This window comes from Vicia villosa, linkage group LG6, assembly GCF_029867415.1.
Source record: "Vicia villosa cultivar HV-30 ecotype Madison, WI linkage group LG6, Vvil1.0, whole genome shotgun sequence".
NCBI lineage: Eukaryota > Viridiplantae > Streptophyta > Magnoliopsida > Fabales > Fabaceae > Vicia > Vicia villosa.
Genome location: NC_081185.1, coordinates 131,784,126 through 131,799,480, shown reverse-complemented (window position 1 = coordinate 131,799,480; position 15,355 = coordinate 131,784,126). Strand labels below are relative to the sequence as shown.

Sequence of the window (15,355 nt, the reverse complement as noted above, 5' to 3'; positions counted from 1 at the left end):
TGTCACAAAGTTGCAAACATGTTAGACATGAAACATTCAAGTAAATAAAGAAGAATAGTTAGTAGTAAAATCAAATAAATTACACAAACAGATATACCAGCCAAATCGCACACCACCGTGAAATCGCCAAAAAGTCAGATCCATCGCCATCAAATCTTCGCTTGAAACTAAACCATAACCCACAAACAGATCTCCATCTTCTTCGCTTGAAATCGAATCGACAGCCCAAAAGCAAATCGCCATAATTTTTGCTTGAAATCGAAACAACATTTTGTAAACAGGATTATAGATTTATGTCATATGATGATTCTTTGCTTTGAGATCTACATCACTTACCCAAAAGCAGAAAGAGAAGCAGAAAGAGAAAAAAGTGAAGAGGAAGAAGAAAGAAGCTGAACAAAATACAAAGTAAAAGAGGAAGAAGGAAAAAAGTAAGAAGAAGCATCATGAGAAGCTTTGGGAGAGAGAAAACAAAGGGTCTTTAGTTCAAAGGGTCTAGCCATTAAGATCTACAAAACCAGAAAAAAGCTAGATATGAAGAAAGTAAAAGGAAGAGATAGTGAAAAGACAATTGTTCTTGGTGGTAGGTTTGTCTTTGGAGAGAAAAGGATAGATATGAAAATCGGAGAAAGAGAATAGGACAGAAAGTGTACAACCTGCAAACAGTATGGTCATTGGGAAGACCATCGATGAAGAACTGTTCTGCCCGTGGACACCTTTGTGCAGTCTTTAGTTCAAATGCAAGTGATAATGAAAAGAATAATAATAAAGAATGGATTGCATAGAGTGAATATGGTAAGGCATAGATATTATGTAACTAAAAGCATGTAATGTTCTGACAAATGATTACTTTGGACCCAAATTGCCCCCATAAGTGAGATTTGTCACATAATTAACCCAGGGTTAATATGTCTTAACCAACACATATTCCTTTATTATATTATAGATGAGAATAAAGAGGTGAGCAATAAAACTAGGAAAAGCTAGATTCCCTTCTTCTATTTTTTATATATAAGAAAAGCTCGATTGTTTCTCTTATGCAAGGAAATCTCTAGAAAATATATAAAGGATAATTTTACTAATTAATAAAAATGATTATTCCATTAGTATTTGTACTTCCCAGTTTGCACTCAGAAAGACACAACACAGGCATGGAAAACAAATTCTCTGTTATGTAAAAATTAGTGAATAAAGATATAAGTCAATGATAGATCTGTGTTTCTGAAGAAGTTTTCCGTTCTATTTTTTCATCTTTCTTGATTGGCCTCAAAGCAACCTTGTGTGTCAATCACTCTTGAATTAATCCAACAAAAACCTTGACATTGGCCTGAGCTGCAAGGATGCCACCACAATACAATACCGGGAAAATGCTCACGTCCAATTAATACCGGAAAAATGCTCACGAGTAAAAATGATTTCACGATGAACACTTTTACAACAACATCGTTCGATTCGATAACTGCAGCCATTAGCAACACCCCCCAAGCGCGGGAATGTAGAGTGTTCCTCATTGTAGAAATATAGCCTCAAGTCGTTTCTTCTTGCTCATATTATTTGAATTTTTAAGTAATAATATTTTAACTCAGCTAAGGGTCCGTTTGGTTGGGAGTAGATGGAGGGGAGGGGAGGGGAGGGGATATTTATAAAAATATGTGTTTGGTTCATTTTTTATAAAGGGAGGGGAGGGGAGCAAAATTCCTCCCAGACTCACTTTTTGCTCTCCTCCAAATTGGAGGGATTCGGAGGGGAGGGGAGATTCAATAATCATAATTTAATTATTTTTCCTATTTTAACCTCAATTATTTTTTTAATTCTAAAATTGTCCTTATTGAATTATTAAAGACTAGATTTTTTCTCTGTATTATTTCACGTTTATTTTTTTTCTATTCTGCGGTTGTTATTTGTGCGTTGTTGCTCTCAGGTGAATTTTTTTCTTTTTTATTTTGTTGAAGTTCCCTTTTTGATATTAGGTTTTTTTTATAATAATAAGATACTTATACTTATAACTGTACTTATTTATAATTAATAACGTTTTTTTATTATTCTATTAATAATAATAATAATAATATACAAAATATGCAAATATAATATATTTATGTTATAAACAAAATTTTTAACTCTAATATTATTTGTTCAATTTTTTTAATATTCTAACATTATTTTATTTATTTTTAATTATAAAAATTGTTTTATTGGATTAGATGAATCATATGATTAGATAATGATTTGATTTGCGTTGAAGATATATAGTTCAACTAATGTGTGTTGTTGTTTACAGTTATATTATAGTTTATAAATGAACATGTTTTTATTTGGTGAAATTTACTCAATACTATTGTTATTTAGAATTACTTTTACTAAGTAAAAATAATAATATTTATAAGGATAAAAAGGTAAATTGATTTTAAAATTCCTCCCCTCCCCTTGTGAACCAAACATACTTTTGTTAAAAATCCCTCCCCTTCCCTCCCCTCCCCCTCTTTGAACCAAACATATATTTAGTTAAATTCCCTCCCCTCCCTTCCCCTTCATTCCCCTCCCCTCGATTAAATTCCCCCCTCCCCTCCCCTCCGCTGAACCATACGGACCCTAAAAGAAATTCTCCTAATTTTTATTCAAAAAATCTCAATCTATCTTTTGAATCTCTAAGTCACCTGGTGAAATTCCAATTATGTCATCTGCTTCCGTAGATGCATATCTCGAAGCACATTTTTTTAAAAAATTTTGTTTCTTTCCGTATGTACATCTACGGAACGTGTTAAAACAGAGTGTTTCGTAGATGTACATACGCAAGAGTCTGCTATATTTTCAAATCACATACATTTCACTCAAAAACTCATTTTTTATAACAAAAATGGAAATTCAAAATATAAAAAATTAAAGTAATGCAATTTAAAGGCAATAGTAAATAGTACACCAAAAAAATACACCGTATAAATTGTCGGTCATAATGTCGAATACATAATCAAAGTAACATACATAAATGAAATTAAAATACAGATATCAAAAAAATCACAGACATCACTAATGTGTGTCGGACATCATCATGCGTCTCTCCGCTGCCTCTGGCCCCGCCTCCGCCTCTGCATCCACCACACTGTCTGCTGGCTACTCTGCCTCTACTGTCAAGTGCCCCACCTGCCCTGACATGGTTCCTACGATACAAAATGCCTCATATGTCACCCTAATGATACCCTCCACTAGACGCCTGCCATCAGACCTCTCAGGAAATAAACCATCGGCAATGCCTGTCCGCGCCATGTCAATTATCTCACGACACCGAGGAAGAACATCGTCAATATGGTCCATCTGAGCCTAATGAGTCTTCAAGATCACCTCATGGGCTGGTCTAGACGGTGATTCAGGTGCAGTGAGAATTATGTATGGGTGTGACACTCTATAGTATCAGGTGATGTATTTGTTGACGGAGTTCTAGTCCCTCTCTAATGTGGTCGCCCGAGCCTCGACAGGAACCATGTGGTGCTCCCAGTCTGCAAAGACCTCATCTAGAAATGACCCAACGTTTCATTCTTCCGTAGGTGCATCTACGGAATGACCCAACATTCCATTCTTCTGTAGATGAATATACAGAAGGTTCTGAAACCACCAAAACGCAACAATGGCGTCTGTCACTGTTGCAGAAGGTTAAAAACCTCATTTTGATGCCTTGATCGTTCGTTTTACACAACAAACACTACCTACATTGTCTCTAAACTATATTTCTAAAACTATTCAATCTTTTCTACACCTACAGTCAAATTCAAACTCTATTACAAAAACTCTAAAATAACTCGAAACGTAAAAAGCTTACCCGATTAAATTGAGTTTGGAAGTTGTTGGAATGTGTTGGTAATTGATGTTGACGTTATCGGCCGAATTCGAGAGGAAGAGAATAAGTTTTGTGAAGTTTGATGTTTGTGGTTTGGAGGTTTTAAGAGTTTGGAAATGTGAAAACTAAAGAATGGGAGAGAGGAAGAGTCTGACACGAATATAACATCAAATGCTTCCATAAATACATCTACGGAAGCTTTTGTATCTACATCTGCGGAACAAAACAACGTTAAACAAAAAAAAGATGCTTCAGGAGGTATATCTACGGAAGCAGAGAACATTTTAGGCAACTCGAATGGTGAGTGAGAGAACTAAGGGGCGGGGTAAGATATTTTCTTTTTATTTCATCACAACTTATAAGGCAACAATTAGATGCTATTAAAGATAATAGTGATTAAGAGTGTGAGACATACAATCTTTTGGAGGTAGTGGTCGAATGGTTGTGCGTAATTCATGTATGGCTGGCAGGACCGGCCCAATACATATTGAGGCTTGAGGCGAAATTAAAAAAATGAGGCCTTTTATATTATTAGTAATAAATTTTTTTCAAAAATATACTTTATTTAAAATTTTACTTTTCGAGCTTTTTGTGATGTAAAATTATTTATTAAATTTTTGTAATTAATTTTGTTTAACAATTCTTTTTCAATTGATAATAAATTCAATTCATTTAATCTATGTTGAGACATTGTAGATCTTAAATAAGATTTTATTAATTTTAATTTTGAAAAACTTTTTTCGGGAGTTGCAAAAGTAATAGGAATTGTTAACATTATTCTATAAACAATATATGCATTTGAAAAAGAATCAAGTCTCTTTATATAATTAAGTATATCAATTGGTGTATCATTTTTCACATGTATTATTTCTCTTAAAAATTTTAGTTCCTGATCCATCAATATCAGATTCGGCGTTATGTTTCAATGATTGTTCAAGGTTAAAATAATTTTCTTTTAAATTTTCAATGTTAATGGATTTTAATATTTTAATAGTAAATAGAAAACCAAAAATATCATTATATATTTTAAATTGTTCAAATCTACTTTGAAATGAAGTTATTGTTTGATCTATTATATATAAGAAATAATCTATTTTAAATGATTCTTCAGGAGATTTTATAACTCCATTGTCTATAATCTCATCAAATTGCTTCTTTCTACGAATAATACATTTTTCACGAAATTTAGGTTCTATATTCATTTCAATAGCAATTTCTTTTGCAGAAGTCAAAGCATTTTCAAATCCATTTTATCTATACTTTTCAAAAAATGAAACAAGACTTTTAAGTTGCTCTATAGCAACATCAATACACATATCATTTGATTAAATATTTTTACTAACAGAGTTTACTGCAAACAATATCTCATACCAAATAGTCATGCCTAACAAAAACTCGAAATTTTCTAGTTCATAAGTAGCTAAACAATCTACTTTACTTTTAATTTTAGGTTCATCAATCATTTCAGATAATTTTAATAAAACACCTCTAACCTGTAAAGTTTGAAATCTCAAAGCTCTTACACTTTCAATACGACTTTCCCGACGTGTTTGTGACAATAATTTAAGTGTTAGGTTGAGGATATGATCTTGTAGAATTTTCCATCTTTTAGTAGAAGAAGAAAATATTGTATATATGTGTTGTAATACTCCAAAAAAAGATGTAGCTTTAGGACAACAACTAGCCATATCACAAATTACTTAATTTAAACTATGACAACTACATGGAGTATAAAATGATCTAGGATTAATATTTAAAAATCTTTTTTGTACACCTTGATCTTTTCCCTTTATGTTAGACCCATTATCATAACCTTGCCCTCTTAAGTTATTAATATCAATTTCAATAGTATTTATTTTATTCACAATTGCATACATTTTCCAGTTGCATCATTTTCTATTACAAATTCTACAAAATGTTCAACTATTTGTATTGAAGTAGAAGAAATATCCACACATTGTAATACAACAGACATTTGCTCTTGATGACTTATATCCGGAGTACAATCAAGTATAATTGAAAAATATTTTACATTAATAATTTTTTTAATAATTTTTGTTTTAATTTCATTTGCTATCAAACTTATTAACTCATTTTGTATCATATATCCAAGGTAATGGTTGTGAATTTCATTATCTTTAATTCGACGAATATGTTCTTGCATTATATGATCAAATTCAACAATCATCTCAATTAGACTTAAAGAATTTTCATTATGTTCTTGGTAAATCTTTTCACTTGTTCCGCGAAATGCTAAGTTATTTTTTTCAAGAGTATTAACTACCGCAATTATTCTTAACAATACATTTCTCCAATATTCTCTATCTCTATTTATTTGATCTTAAACATGTATGTCAATTGTTTTTATTTTTTAACAATCTCATTTCTAAATCAATCCATGAATCCATATTTACAATGTGTTCCTTACTCATCCCATGACTCCTCAATGTATTACCCATATTTTTCCAACCGCAAATACCATCACTTGCTAATCTGCTTGTACTAAGAGTATTAATCAATTTACAACAAATACAAAATACTTTATTAAAATTTTGAGAATATATTAGCCATCTTTTTTCACGTTTTTCACCATTAGGCAACTTTTGAATATAAAATGAGGAAGAAAAATGGCCTGTGAATTCATCCTTTAGAAAATCTATATCAATAACTTTAATTGTACCATTTTCTACTAATAAATCTCTCAAATTTGTACTAATATTCATCCACTGACTTGGATCATATATATTTGTAGTGGCTTCAACACTATGAAGCTTTTCTGTTAATAAATTATTATTGGCATTTTCTTCATTGTCTATATTATTAACTTCTTCTACAAAATAATCTATATTTTCATTTTCGTTGTCTATGTCTATATTGTTAGTTTCTACATAATTAACTTGTTTATTTGATGAACAATCACCTAGGTTTTCAAATTTACATTTTTTTTGTTTGGTTTGATAAATTTATCTAAAGCTCCCTTTTGTGATTCAACTAAAGCGTCAATTCTTTTCTTTTTTCTTAATTTTGAACTTCCAAATTCAAATTTTCGAGTCGACATTGCTCTAAAATAAAATAACCAACGTTTAACAATGAACACAACAATAAAGACGTATAAAATATAAATAAATTAAATTCACCAAAACTAATAAAATAAAAAACAATTAAATTAAACAAATAAAAAGACTATAATTAAAAACTAAATGAGAAAATATTAGATAAATAAAACCTAATTTTATGCTTTGGGGTGTTTTTTCCTTTGTCAAAGTTGAACAAGAAAATAGATCCTCCTCTGATGCAGTAGGTCACAAAGTAGATTAATATTTATTTTAAGGGAAAGGCTAACATGTGCCCTAAGGGCACAAGTTAATGAGATATTTATAGAAATTTTTTCTTGAAACGTGTGCATTCAATGTATCGAAAATTTAAATATGACTTTATTGCTTTAATTACTTTTAACTTTTTCTAATTATAGTATCCTTAACATGTGCCCTTAGGGCACATGTTAGCATGACCCTTATTTTAATTAACAATAATAATATTATGATAATATAATATAAAACAAAGTATTCATAGAACCAAACAATGTATCTATTCTTTTTACTGTAACTTTCTAAACTCACACGACACAAATTGATAAATGAAAAAGGTTTTGTTTTTGGTGAATTCTTATCTACCCAACTCAAAAAGATGGGTAAGATTACCTCCTTTGTAAAATATTTTGAAAACAACAAACATTTATAGTATTTTAATAAATAATTAAATGTGTTAAATTAGATGGAATGATGTGATTGGTTGAAGGTACACTACCCATCTTTTTGTGATGGGTAGAGAAGTTGTCCCCTTTGTTTTTTTCTTTATATATATATATATATATATATATATATATATATATATATATATAATGAACATTAAAAAATATTAATAGGTAGTATTAATTAGATGCAAATGTTATCAACTGCCATTTTTATTAGGAAAAGTAGCACCTTTTTAGGCTATCACGAAGAGAAACAAACCGTTACAACGTATTGACATGATTAACCAACGGTCACAAGAGTTATTTACAAAGGGTAGTATAATAGGTAAAAAAAATTGTTTTTGAGGCCCTAGGCACAAACCTACTTTGCAGATACCTTGGACCGGGCCTGATGGCTACAGGAGAATGAGATGGTGGGCGACAGTAACCTGTATGCATGAGAACTGTGTCGATACTAAGGTCAAACACATATCTACCAACATATGCAAAATCAAACGAATCCATCAATTTTGTAAAATACATATCGGCAACAAGATGCGAGTCATATGTGTACACATCTGATGAAAACTCGAGATTATCCTAATCAACTAGAGAAACATTATCAAGCCCTTCACGTGCCAACTTCTGAAAATATGACAAAATTTCCATCTTATTTTAGGAAATAGAAACATATACATCCACCATTGAGACTAAAAAAGCAGACATCATAACAAAAGAATTGCCGACAGAAAATGTGGTATGGGAACATGAACCTGTAAGCGTAAGAAGAAGCATGAGAAATCACCATAGCTTGAAATCAAATTAGAAGAAACAAATATTTTTTTTATTCTGAATTACCATGGGGATGTAGATATCAGATTAGCTTTGCTTGTATGACAATTATATTGTGTCATGGAAGGTCTGTGTCGGTAAGCTCCACTTGTGGTCAAGATGACAGAATAGATCCAAACATTTGTGACACAAACCAAAACTAAGAAACGTTCAAAGATAGGAATGTCTCTAAATGGTCTCGCATGCTTGAGATACTGTAATTTACACCAAATCAGTCTCCTGAAGAAAATAAATATTAATGATAAAAACGAGTATGACTTCATTGTGTCACTTACTTGTGATTATCCAACGACCAACAGAAGCATCGGTATACCAATTTTTATACAGTTCCTTAACTAAAATGAAAAACAATATTAAAAATCATATCGTTGTGATATGGAAAATACCCTTTACATCAAGCTATGTTTAGAAACTTCATAATCAAGAATTTAAGATATATTCTTTAAATAACGTATCATTTTTCAAAGTTACAAAAATGATAGAGATTTAAAGCAATACTTACCGCTGGAAATCCTCTTTGAATTATTCCTAACCCAACCAATCCAACTATAGGTGCCATGCCAAGAGGACTGAAAAATCTGCAAAAAGAATATTATGTAAAGGGAAGAAACTGAACCTGGAAGAAGGAAATGAACATGAACATCTTCATACCAAAAAACTGGATCTGAAAAAATACAACTGAGTAAGAAAGATCTTCACACTAAAAAGATGAATAAAAAAATGAACATGAAAATGAATCTGTAACAGATGGAAAGTAAACCTCTTTAGTGTTTTGTATATATTAAGTCCATTTTCTGTTTTTAAATATTAAGGTTTGTTAGAATAAGCTTTTCCCTCTTGATATTTTTAACAAGTTTCTTGGATTTATTATTGGATGAAACAAGATCATTGGCAAAGGGTTTGATAACAAGTCGTTTGGTTGGGGTATTCATTTTTGTTAACTCATAATCAAAGTCTAAAGTTTGTGAAAGTTCCTAGAGAACATAAGAAAATCATTGTTAGTCCAAGAACTCAAAAGCAATCAGTTATGAGATTAAATGTTTTATAAGGGAAATACTTATCTTAATTCTTAAGTAGTTATCAGCTGATGGCATAATGATATCCACGTGTGAGATCAAACTAAGTTATCAACAACATATGAATATGCAACCTGTACAATATAATTTAAAAAATATTAAGCCATACTGATCGAGAAAGCATTAGTACAAGGGAAGTGGTTGAAGATGCAATACTTTCTTTCAAATGCTCAATGATCTCAATCCAATCTTATAATTTAGTACATATCCTTGCTTAAACCTTGGTTATGCTTTGACCTTAAAGACCATCTCCTTCCCCATCATTAAGTCAAGAAGAACAAGGTACTCATAGGGATCAAACTCTCCTCCATGGGGGAAATTAAAAAGGAAGATGAGTTAATAGCAATTGCAATTGAAGAAAAAGCAAAAACAGAGACATTTTATAGTTTTTATATTTACCTGCATCATTATATAATGAAGTTCCTTAACTATTTCTCCTACTAATTGTGTGCAATCCTTATCGTAGAAATTAAACTTTGACTTTTGATTATCATAACGCACCTCAATTTCAAATGTGTACCTAAACATAAAGAAGGAGAAATTCAGATGACGTAAAACAATAAGAAACATGAAATTAGGGAAACAACATAAATAAAGTATGATAAGTAATCAATGGTGAATCACTGGTATGATCTGATTTTCACTTTTACGGTGGGGTATCGATAATGATACTCCTAGGGCAATGGATGCAACATAAGTGACATCATCCATGCTTTGATTCTATGGCATGGCAAGGTGTGGTAACAATTATGAGAATAAAATCCTGTAACAATAAGGATCATATTATGAATTATATCATTTTTAAATTCTTATAAGAAATCTTTACTAAAATCTATAGTAAAAAGTCAATCACTTTTGGTACGAGAAAGCCTATATCAGGTAGTGTAACCATTTCACGGAGAGGTTTCAGAGGAGTCGTGTATATGTAGCGCGAACCCAAAGTGTATTGACAAGAACATTGAGTCAGAGACATAGTAGTTCCTTCAGCTAATCTAGTTTGAGTTATTTTTTGATGGAATCGGGTAGTCAGATGTTTCAAGAAAAATAGTTATACTTGAACTTGTGAGGATAATAAGTTGGATTACATTTTTTTTGCAAAAGATATATTATATTACCTGTCAATAAAAGAGTTTATTTTTTAGTGTTGTTGATCCAAAATCAACTTTCTTCCACTATAAGCATTTGACATAGTTAAATCATATTGACATGAAAGATAAACAATGTAAGGGACAAATAACCATTGTTAAACCTTATAAAATCATATATTTTGATTACCTTGAGGCTCCTTAGTTTTGACATGTTTTAGAATAACAATGTAAGGCAATGATGAATCACATGTGTTGAGTCCAGCTAAAATTCCATTGTTGTTGATGCTGTAACAAAATATTTAAATAAATAATGTTGAAGAAAGGGAAAGCACATAAGAAAGGTGTATGTAATAGAGAGTGAATTAATGTACTACTCTTCATCAGTTAAGGTAAAAGTGGTAGGAAGTTCTTAGCACCAAAATGAGTTTTGACAGGAGCAACTCCATGTACAACTCATACGATGTCTAAATAAAATACAAAAGTTAAACCATTATAAACTAAGGATAAATAATAAATAAAAATATAGTGAAATAAATTCCATTGTATTTTTGTAAGGGTCATGATGAGATCTCAAAGGATCCGGTCCCTAAACAACGCCAATGATGTATGGAAATAATACACAAGTCAAACCCTGACTAACAAAGAAAAAGAAACCAACAAAATTAGATGAACAAAAGTATTTACCAAGTAATAAATCTGGACGGTATTTGCTATTGTTGGTTTCAGAAAAGCTTTTGAAGTTAAACTTATAGAGAGGGATATGAGGAAATTCCTTGAGAGTGGCTTTAGAACCTCCATCACCTCCTATGAAGAGTAGTTTAAAACAATGATCGCGTGACTTTAGTGTAAAATCATTATCTTGAACCTTGAAGTTCTGCGTAAGATGTGAAGACCCTTATGCCAAAATAGGTTTCTAAAGTGGGCAAAGTTATGATGGGAGTACGACTTGTATCTTATCTCCTTATGCAAAAATAAGAGAAATATTGTTGATTTTACAATTTTTGAGAAAGAAAATGAAAGAACCATAATGTATGTTAATTTTTACTTATGATACTTGTTTATCCAATATTATAAGCTTAATATGTTCATATTTAGAGGGTTGTGTAACAGACAAAAAATCTTCTATACAAGCAACAAGTTTCCACATATCTTTCGATTCATCAATGCCTTGATTGAATCAACTGACCTTGCCATTGTACAATCACATTTTTCAAAGATAAGAACTTGTTTTAAAGAAAAAGATTAAAAAAAACAAAAACAAACGTGTTAGCAAAGGAAAAGTGAAAAAAAAAGGGTAAAAAGGAAATGTGTAAGATAAAATCGTTCATAAAGGAAGGTTTGAAGCTTTACTTAAGTGAGAAATACAATTCAAAAATCATAAAAACATTAGATTGTTATGTTATGTTTGAGAGTTTGGAGGGGAAGACTTTGAAAAATAGGAAGAATTGAGTGAAAAGAATAAAAAGATTTTGGGCAGGAGGGTTTGATTTTATTCATAACACCAAAAATCCCATAAAATAGGAAACTAAAAAATTATATTGAAAGAGGGTTTTGGACAGCTTACATAAATTTTTCAAATATCTTATAAGTTGTTATATTATTTTAAAAATTAAAATTTCTATAATAATAATGACTCTTTTATCAGTCTAAACAAAATTATTTTTTTAAAAAAAGTCAAATATTTTTTTTAAAATTCATTTTCGAAAGTCTTTCTCCCCCTCCCCTCAAACTAGTAAACATAGTCTCACCGTCCTTCATCTCAAACTTATTTTTTACGAAAAGAACCTAAAATCCTTCATAAGCGAAAGTTTGGAATTTGATTGAAGTACACAAAACACATGCAAAAGAAAACTAGTTGACAACATATTGAAATCATAAAAAAGTTGTATGTTAAGAAAATTGCTCATTTTACTTATAGACAATGCTCCTTCATCTCAAACTTATTTTTTACGAAAAGAACCTAAAATCCTTCATAAGCGAAAGTCTGGAATTTGATTGAAGTACACAAAACACATGCAAAAGAAAACTAGTTGACAACATATTGAAATCATAAAAAAGTTGTATGTTAAGAAAATTGCTCATTTCACTTATAGACAATGCTCCTTCATCTCAAACTTATTTTTTACGAAAAGAACCTAAAATCCTTCATAAGCGAAAGTTTGGAATTTGATTGAAGTACACAAAACACATGCAAAAGAAAACTAGTTGACAACATATTGAAATCATAAAAAAGTTGTATGTTAAGAAAATTGCTCATTTCACTTATAGACAATGCTCCTTCATCTCAAACTTATTTTTTACGAAAAGAACCTAAAATCCTTCATAAGCGAAAGTCTGCAATTTGATTGAAGTACACAAAACAAATGCAAAAGAAAACTAGTTGACAACATATTGAAATCATAAAAAAGTTGTTTGTTAAGAAAATTGCTCATTTCACTTTTAGACGATGCACCTAAGATTGATTGAAGTTCAAAATAGACAGAAGAGAGAAGAGAGAAACCATAAAAGAAAGTAATGTAACCCGCAAGTATTCCACCTTACATGCTTCAAAACCACCGTAAATCACATCTTATTCTGACGTCATGATTTTAACATCAGAGGATATCTTGTGAAATACAAGATCCAAGGGGTCCAAAGTAAGAACACTTTAGTGCCAATACACCCTATCGTACTATATTCCAATCCCCTCGTTTATGTTCCTAACTAATCAATAATTCAGAGACCAGAGTGAGTGAGGGTTTTAGACTTTAGGTTTCTTTTCTCTTCCTCATTCTACTTCTCCACACTCATCATGGATTCTCAATCCGTCACTAACCTCCGTCACTCCAACCTCTCACTCAATCCCAACCGTTCATCATTCCCATCTCCGTTATCATCTTCTCTCTCCTTCAGGTCCCTCCCACCACCGCAATTTCTCCCTCCGCCGTCGTTAAAGTTACAACCTATCAGAGCCTCATCCTCTCCAAACGACCCTGCGTTTCACCAACCTAGAAACCTCCCTCCCTTACCCAACCCATTCCAAGCCCTAACCTCTCTCTTCTCCCCCGTCGTAAAAACCACCTGCATCATCCTCGCCGCCACCGCCTTCTTCTTCACGCGCTTCCACCACAGTCCCGTCATCGCCGCCACACTCGCCACTCCGGCAAGCGTTGAAACCTCACCTGAGGCTGAAAACGAAAACGCTTCAGAAGGAGAACAAGCGGAGAAGCTTATCGAAGAGCGATTGAGTCAAAATCCAAACGACGCGGAAGCTCTTCGTTCTCTCATGGAAGTCAAAATCAAAGCACGGAAGGTCGATGAAGCGATTGGTATCATTAACCGTTTGATTGAGATTGAGCCTGAGGAAATGGAGTGGCCTCTATTGAAGGCTAACATGTATATCTACAACGACGACCATGAAACTGCGAAAAAACTGTTCGAAGAGATTCTGCAGAGAGATCCGCTTCGGGTAGAAGCTTATCACGGTCTTGTGATGGCGTCGTCGGATTCGTCGGAGTCTAATGAACCGTCGAATGAAACGATGAAAGGATTGTTGCAAAGGGTTGAAAAGGCATTGGAATTGTGCAAGAAGCAGAAGAGGGTTTCAGATGTTAGAGACTTTAGGTTATTGGTTGCTCAGATTAAGGTGATGGAAGGGAATTTCTCTGAAGCGCTTAAAGCCTATCAGGAGTTGGTAAAAGAAGAACCGAGAGACTTCAGGCCTTATCTGTGTCAGGGTATTATTTATACCTTGCTTAGAAAGAAAGATGAAGCTGAGAAGCAATTCGATCAGTTTCGTAGGCTTATTCCCAAGAATCATCCTTATAGAGAGTATTTTGATGATAACATGTATGGCACCAATTTTTTCGCGCCAAAATTTGAGAGCGAAAGAGCTGGTGCTAGGAGTTAAGAAGAAGGTTCTACTTTGAGGTCCTTATGAGTTTTTGTCTCTTTTATTTTACTGCCCTGTGGTTTTTTGGATAGTAATCTGTGTGTTGTTGTAGGTGATTAGTTTAGTAGTTTACCTTAGTATTGTTGGTTCAAAATTATTGCTGGATGGTTTTCTTGTAGATGTATATACAGAACTATCTTTGATGAACTTCTAAATAACACTTGCGGAATTTTGGTTCCATAACTATTTTTTTCTGTGTCGTTGGTAGCTTATGACGTCGTAATACAGTATGCAAAACCCTATTGCATTTTGGTTTTGAGGGGATGCTGTAGTGCTGGTAATTTTTGGCCGCTATGGTGAAGCTCTTGTAAAACCCTGAATATGATCCCAACCAGGAGTGGATCTTCTCTAGGATAGTGAGGTGCCGTCACAACCCTTAACTTTTTTTCTTTTAGAAGATAGTAACAATAGTTTATCTATATATACCTCTTTTTTCCCACATACATGAAATTTATCTAGTTGTGCAGTGGTAAGATTGAGTTATCTGCCTATAAGTTTCGAGATTGATCGAGATATATCCCATTTCTTTGTTTCCAGTCTATCACTTTTGGAAAAAAAAGCAATAGGCAAGGTTTGAATCTTGCATGTGTGTTAAAAGAAAGGATCTTACCACTACGGCAACATACAAAATTTATGATTTATATTAAATTTTAATTTTAATACATTTCTATTATATATAGTTGACCCCTTCAATAATACTAGTACTGGTCAAGCCCTTCCACAACCCCCAACTTATAGTCATTCATGTTGGTTTTTTGACTTCTTTGTCATTTTGTCCAAAAATTCTAAATATCAGGGAAATAGGACTTTATAGTCTTCTCATTTCTTCTCCCAAATGGCTTCATT

The 15,355-nt window shown here is 32.2% G+C and overlaps 1 protein-coding gene across 1 annotated transcript; it reads left to right on the top strand.

The window, feature by feature from the left end:
• The first annotated feature begins 13,285 nt into the window (after positions 1-13,285).
• LOC131610029 (protein SLOW GREEN 1, chloroplastic-like) lies at positions 13,286-14,692 on the top strand. Its single transcript, XM_058881888.1, has one exon. The coding sequence runs from the start codon at positions 13,370-13,372 to the stop codon at positions 14,465-14,467; it is 1,098 nt and encodes a 365-aa protein (XP_058737871.1). The 5' UTR covers positions 13,286-13,369; the 3' UTR covers positions 14,468-14,692.
• Positions 14,693-15,355: the final 663 nt, after the last annotated feature.

Bases quoted from the DNA above. Each gene is read 5' to 3' on its own strand.
- LOC131610029 (XM_058881888.1), top strand. From the start codon at position 13,370: ATGGATTCTCAATCCGTCACTAACCTCCGTCACTCCAACCTCTCACTC.